The 6,738-nt window shown below is 48.3% G+C and overlaps 1 protein-coding gene across 5 annotated transcripts in view; it reads right to left on the bottom strand.

Moving 5' to 3' along the window:
- The window catches only part of SULF1 (sulfatase 1), a 146,664-nt gene that overhangs the window by 8,063 nt on the left and 131,863 nt on the right, over positions 1-6,738 (bottom strand). For 3 of the 5 annotated variants that reach the window (XM_015566246.1, XM_015566247.1, XM_015566248.1), the window contains 2 exons: positions 5,966-6,108; positions 5,748-5,871 (listed from right to left, as the gene is read on the bottom strand). In XM_015566246.1, coding sequence (XP_015421732.1) covers positions 5,748-5,871; positions 5,966-6,108 — 267 coding nt within the window. Of the gene's footprint in view, positions 1-2,405; positions 2,472-3,696; positions 3,731-5,747; positions 5,872-5,965; positions 6,109-6,738 lie in introns of all 5 variants that reach the window. The other 2 variants (XM_006767312.2, XM_015566249.1) reach the window with 2 other exon arrangements.

Below are 6,738 nucleotides of genomic sequence, written 5' to 3'. Positions count from 1 at the left end.
CTACAAAAAAATTAAGCTACCTACGAATAACCTTAACTAAAGAGGTAAAAGACCTCTACTCAGAAAACTACAGGACGTTGAAAAAAGAGATAGAGGAAGACATAAACAGATGGAAGAACATAACATGTTCATGGATTGGTAGAATCAACAGCATTAAAATGTGCATACTACCCAAAGCAATCTATAGATTCAATGCAATACCCATTAAAATGCCAATGGCATATTTCACAGACCAAGAACACACTCTCCAAAAATTTATATGGAATAAAAAAAAACACAAGATCCCGAATAGCCACAGCAATCTTGAGAAACAACAACAAAGTAGGAGGGGTCACAATAACAGTACCAGATATACTGTAATCAAAACAACCTGGTACTGGCACAAGAACAGGCATATAGATCAATGGAACAGAGAACCCAGAAATGGACCCAAGCCATTATGTTCAATTAATATTTGACAAAGGGGGAAAGCGCATACAATGTAGTCAAGACAGTCTCTTCAATAAATGGTGGTGAGAAAATTGGACCGATATATGCAAAAGGCAACATCTTATTTTCCTCAGATTCTTCCACCTAGTTTGCATCAGTGAGTAGGTGTTTTTCTCTTTTTGAAATATAGATTTTATGAAAAAACTAGAAGCCCAGCGCGTGAAATCGCACAGCCTGCCCACCCGCACGTGCCCCACCGCACTCACAGCCCTGCCCACCTGCGCCGGTTTTGGTCTTAATGGCGTTAGGACCACAGGCCTTTTATATTATAGATCCTCCAAGTCACTGATCATCAGAGAGATGCAAATGAGAACATCAGGAGGTATCACCTCACACTTGTCAGAATGGCTACCATCACGAATCAACAAACAAGTGCTGGCGAGGATGTGGAGAAAAGGGAACCCTAGTACACGGCTGGTTGGGATGCAGACTGGTGCAACCACTATAGAAAACAGTTTGGAGTTTCCTCAAAAAATTAAATATGGAACTGCCAAATATTTGACCCAGTGATCCCACTTCTAGGACTATATCCTAAGAAACCCAAAACACCAATCAGAAAGAATGTTTGCACCCCTACATTCATAGCAGCACAATTTACAAACCTAAGATCTGGAAACAGCTCAAGTGCCCATCAGTAGGTGAGTGGATAAAAAAGCTATGGTACATTTACCCCATGGAATATTATACAGCAGCGATAAAGAAGGATCTCTTACCTTTTGAGACTGCATAGAGAGACCTGGAGAGTATCATGCTAAGCGAAATAAGCTAGTCAGAGAAAGACAAGTATCACATGATCTCACGCATAGGTGGAATCAAATGAACAAAATAAACTGATAAACAAAATAGATCCAGAGACATAGAAGCATGGAACAGACTGTGGAATCTCAGAGGGAAAGCGGGGGTGAGTGGGTGGTGTGGAAGAGATCCACCAAAGACCTTGTATGCACATGTGCATTAACACAGACACAGACAATAGGGTGGTGAAGGCCTGCGGTGGGGGAAGTGGTGGGGCTACAAGGAGTGAATAGGGAGAAAAAGGGGGACATATGTAATACAACAATAAAGATTAAAAACAAACAAAGCCAAGGCTTGTGAACCCGAGCAGTGCCATGGCTGGAGGGCGGCGTGCTGGTAAACCCATCTGGAGATGGCAGCTTCCCGGCAGCTCCACACACAGTGGCTGCTTCTGCATTTGCTCCCTTTCAATCCCACAAGAGACAGCAAGCGGGGAAAGCCACATCCAACTCTGTATTTGGGTGTCCAATGAGTGCCCAGGTGTGACAGGCAAATGCTCTCTGTAACCCTGTTCCATGATTTCCTGCCCACAACACGGTAGCCGTGGAAAGGTAGCTTGCCTCACCAATGATGGGATGGTGGCTTATGAAATGCCAGTCACTGTGACTTAGACAGTATCCTTAGATCTGGCCTTTGGTAAGGAATTGAGAAAAACAAGCAACAGGTATTCACCCTGCACACACGCTTTCAGTGGCCACAAGACCAGAGAGAGGACTCCACGGACTAAGGTTTTCAAAGCTGTGCCAGTCAACCTCAGAAACGATGGCGTTGGCCCGTTTAGAGGAGGCGGCAGGGATGAGGGAAGGGAGAGCCCTAGGTGCTCGCATTTAACTCCAGCTGGAGAGCAGGTAAGCACCCTTCATCTCCAAGGTGTCCAGGGGTGACGCGATGGAGAACGCTGACTCAGCTCTGACCAGACTGTGTCCTAAACAACCTGTCATATCCTTTACTCTCCCACGAGAGACACAAAAGGCCACACCGAAAGCCCCTTAGCTGTAAAATCTGAGTGCATCACAAAATAACCATAAAGACAATATCCAGCATCAGGGCCACTTAACATGTCACACTTTGGAAGTGTGGTTAAGTGCCCCCGGGAGCAGTGCGGGAGTATGGGGTATTACCTCGTCAGCCCATATCCCGGGTGAGACCAGCTTAAGAGGGGGTTCTTCTGCTCGGTCCTACGTGGGCTACGGGTGATGCGGGTCGGGGTGGGGCAGATCGAGGACAGGAGACGACAGAGAGGGGAGAAAAAGAAGAGATACAGAAATGTTATCAAGTAGCCTCAGAAGTCCAGCTTTCCTGGTTTCATTTGTTTACATCTTCCCACCACCGTTCCTACTGTTTTGCTTCTGGTCCCACTGGAGCAGCCCTCCCAAAGGAGGGACCGGATGGTGGGGGTGGGTGGACAGGGAGCCCTGAAACACCAATGTTCTTTAGTTTCCAAGACGATACCAGTATGGATGGTACCAGTTAAGTCCACGTGCCTTTGATGGAAGTTTTCTCCCAAAAGCATTCATTAACTAAGGTGCTGACACATGGCGCTCACTTTCCCCGAAACAGAGGTGGTAAGGGCTGACCGTCTTGCCCCACATGGCACCTTTCTGACAAACCTGCCTGAGGTCTATGCTTGGAGTGGAAGGGCTGACGATGCCGGGTGACCAATGACATGGCCACCAGGCATCTGGGCCCCTGGCCTGGAGCATGAGCAGGTACGAGGGGTGGGTGGGGGCTGGAGGGAAACACGGTCACTGGGCTGAGGCCTGTTTAGGAAGTGTGTGTGTTGGGCAGCATTGTCTCCGAGCTATGGTGACACCTCCCTGAATGTCTTACTCCTGGTTCCCGTCCCGAACCCCAGCACCTGCTCTTCAACCACCAACCCCCGCAAGGATGAGCCTTGTGAGTCCCATCCCTGCTCTTTTCAGCAGCATCGCTCATTAAGCAACGCTAACAAGGAACCGCTTCCACTTCCTCCCACTTCACCTTGAGAAGGCTCCTCAAACCCCCATTACTCTGGCTGTGCTCCTGACGTTAGTTCATAAAGATCTCCAACCCGTGTCCATGAAGCCTCTCCAGTGCATCAACACGTAAGCACCACAAGGAACATAATTCCCCCACCCCCTCCCCAGGCCCCCACTTCACATCATTCCACGCTCACAAGCATCACCCAGCAAGCACGCGAGCCCCGGAGTGAGTCAAGGCTCCGGGACGTCGTGTTGTGACAGTGAGCTGATGTCAAGACCCAAGGACAGATCTGGACCCAAGGGCACGAGGTGGTGGCCAGTGCCGTTAGGAAAAGCATGCGCCCCAGCTATGCTCTGCACAATGAGGTGAGAAACGGAAATTAGTTGAAAGGGCTGGATCATGCAGTTATTGGGAAAGAAGCTGCCAGGGAGAATAAAAAAGGGTGAATACCTGTGTAGGTCATAGCTTCCTCCGTCTTTATTCCCTGATCGAGGAAAATACAAGAGGAATTTATGTTAGTGTGAGGACTCACAAAACCGTTCACTACATAGACTTCCCATGCACAACACCTAAGTCCTAGAAAGAAACAAAATCTGTTAAATACCGCGAAGTCCAACAGAGCTTTTCTACTGGGTTCAAAGTGAGGGTCAAAAGCTATAAATAAAGAGGTTTAAGATAAATCACGTAAGAGCTTTCACATGAAAAGGGGGTGGGGGGCGGGAAGGAGGAGAGGCCTTGTGAAAACAGCCAGAAAGTGCTTCCAGAAGACTGTGCAAGTCTCGGTAAAAGTTACATTTCGGTTATTTTTAGACAAAACACTTGGAAAAAAAGGGCCAATAATCACCTCCCTTAGGAACCGTCTAGAAAGTGGGGGGGGCGACGTGAAGTCTGAGGGCAGTAACTGCGCCCACCTGGCGGGTCACTTCGCCATGGATCCGCTCGGTCAGGTTTCACTGAGGGGAGTTGTTATGTCATCACCAATAAGCGAGCTGTGCTCCTTGGGGAGAAGTATCTGGGTGTAATGTTTCCAGTGCCTCTAAGAGTTGCTTTAGTTTCCAGGCCTTTGTGGGCTTTCTTTCTTTCTTTTTGTAAGATTTGAAGAAAAGGTTAACAGATAAGCAGGGGCCATGAAAAGATTTGAGCGGAGTGGGGTCAGTGACCGAAGGACCTAGTTTGCGAGTCGGGACGGGACTCTTCCGGCTGCCACTCCTTTCCCTGGAGTGCTAGCTGAGCGGTGTTGATGGAAGCTGACACGGGGCCCTGCTTGTGGGATTTATAATTTCTTATGGGGCTCTCATGGCTCGAAAGCCTTCAGGACCAACGGTGGTGGGAATGTCAGGTGGGGATGTTGGCCCTTTTAGGATTCGCCTCTACCCCCAACCTTTCAAGTCAATGACCCAGGGAACTGCTTGGTTCCCACGGAGACACAGGCTGTGAAGGGCACAGAAAACTCAGCCTCACACAGAGGTTCCTGCAAATCACTCCCTGCAGCCCGTGCCCAGCTCTTCACCCTTTTGGGGTTGGTCTGCTATGCCGTCACCACGGCCTCGGCCAGCTTTGGGTCTTTCTCCTTCCTTCTGCGGACAGCTGCTATTTACATTTCTATGAGAAGCCTGAGAAAATAGGTATTCTCATTCACGGTGGGATGGACAGTGCATCCCCACGGGCCAAAGGAGAAATAAATTAAGCACTGCAGACCAGGGAGGGAACATCTGCTCGATTCCACGCAGGCCCTCTTATCCTTTTAGATCCCAAGACAATGAATGGCTCAAGCAGCTCTAATTTCAGATGTAAAATCCCAGCGAGAGAAATCAATGCACGAGGTCACGGGCTTGGGTCCAACTGGGGGAGCTCCAAATTGTGGTAAGCAAAAACAGGGCACCCTGTGCTTCCATCCAAATTCCCTCAAAAAAAAAAATCTCCTGGTTTACCGAGAGTAGCGGTTCTCAACTTGTGGGTCGTGACCCCTTTGGGGTTCGAACAACCCTTTCACAGGGGTCGCCAAAGACCATTGGAAAACACATATATAATTACATATTGTTTTTGTGATTAATCACCATGCTTTAATTATGTTCAATTTGTAACAATGAAATTGGGGGTCACCACAACATGAGGAACTGTATTAAAGGGTCGCGGCATTAGGAAGGTTGAGAACCACTGACCTAGAGTATATCTTATGACTGTTGACAGCAAAAACAAATCAATCCCCCATGCTTTCATCCCATCTTCCAGGGGATGCTTCTATCCGAATCGAGCTTTACTAACAGAAGCCCTGTGGGAGAGACTGGGACAAAACGCTCACCAAATCTCCTGGTGCGTTCCATTTTTCATTCAGCACCCAGAGCTAAATTTACAGGAGAATTTGTGTTTGGAACTGTCTGGCTGGCCAGATTTCCCTGCACGTGTATGTTTCTATGCATATAAACATTTCCAAGGCAGGAAACTTGAAAACACAAAGAATTTTCCAGGTAACATAGAAAAAAAAAATCGTGTTTCCTTACCCACGTCAAGGCCCTTAGGTCTTGGGTTGCACTGCTTATACCCTTGGCAGCTTCTGAGTTCCATGAGCTGGACGTGCAGCTGATTCAAAATGCCCCGCTCCACCGTGTGCACCGTGTTCGTGAGCTGTGGACGGAGAGGCCAGGACGGTCTAGTCAGGCTCTTGTTCTGCTTATTCTATTCTCAATCTCCTCCACGGGATGAAAACACACGGACTTACCTGATAAGGATCTGTATTCATATCAAAATACTCCAAAAAGCCAGTGGCGAACTCGCAGAAAAGAAAATTATGCGTCTCATTAACTGTCCGCAAACACCAGTAGGTGTTGTTGTTAGAACTCGTGCAAGCGCAGAAAGAGCCCACTGTGGGTAGAAAAGAAAACAGAATGAAAGAACGGAAGGATGGAGGCAGGCTAGCCATTCCAACGCTGCCTCCTCATTACGCTGTAAGATTCACATTCTTTCCCCCTTTTCTGTACAGATTTGCTGTGAGATGTGAGTTGATTTGACCTTGGACCAGGTGCTTTGCTTCTTTGTTTACTTGTGTGTTTATTCAGCTAATATTTATTGAGCATCAAGTTTGTGTTGGGGTTCAGCATCTCATAGGCATGGTCTGGTCTCTTGAGAAACATACAGTCTAGTTGGGGAGACAAATGTTAAGCAAAAACCAGAAATTTTAGAAAAAAACCCCCACACAAACCGTGTAATTACAGAAGTGCTAAGTTCCACGGAGAAAACGATTGGGCTGACAGTACAGAAAAGGGGCTTACACTGCCCCAGGCACAGGGGAGGGCTCCGTGAGAAGTGACGTTACAGGTGAACGCTGAGGGCGAGCAGGTCTGTGACAGGCACAGGCTTTGGGTGGGTGCTGGGTCGAAAGCCTTTTGGGGGCCAGTGTGTGCAAAGGCCCTGGGGTGGGAGGGCGCCTCGGGCGCTGAGGAGAGAGGAAAGCCGAGGGGCTGATGTAGGTGAGCGTGGGAGGGGGTGCGTCAG

This window comes from Myotis davidii, unplaced genomic scaffold (assembly GCF_000327345.1).
Source record: "Myotis davidii unplaced genomic scaffold, ASM32734v1 scaffold200, whole genome shotgun sequence".
In the NCBI taxonomy this organism is placed as follows: domain Eukaryota; kingdom Metazoa; phylum Chordata; class Mammalia; order Chiroptera; family Vespertilionidae; genus Myotis; species Myotis davidii.
The sequence above is the reverse complement of the archived record's forward strand: the minus strand, read 5'-3'. Positions and strand labels throughout refer to the sequence as shown.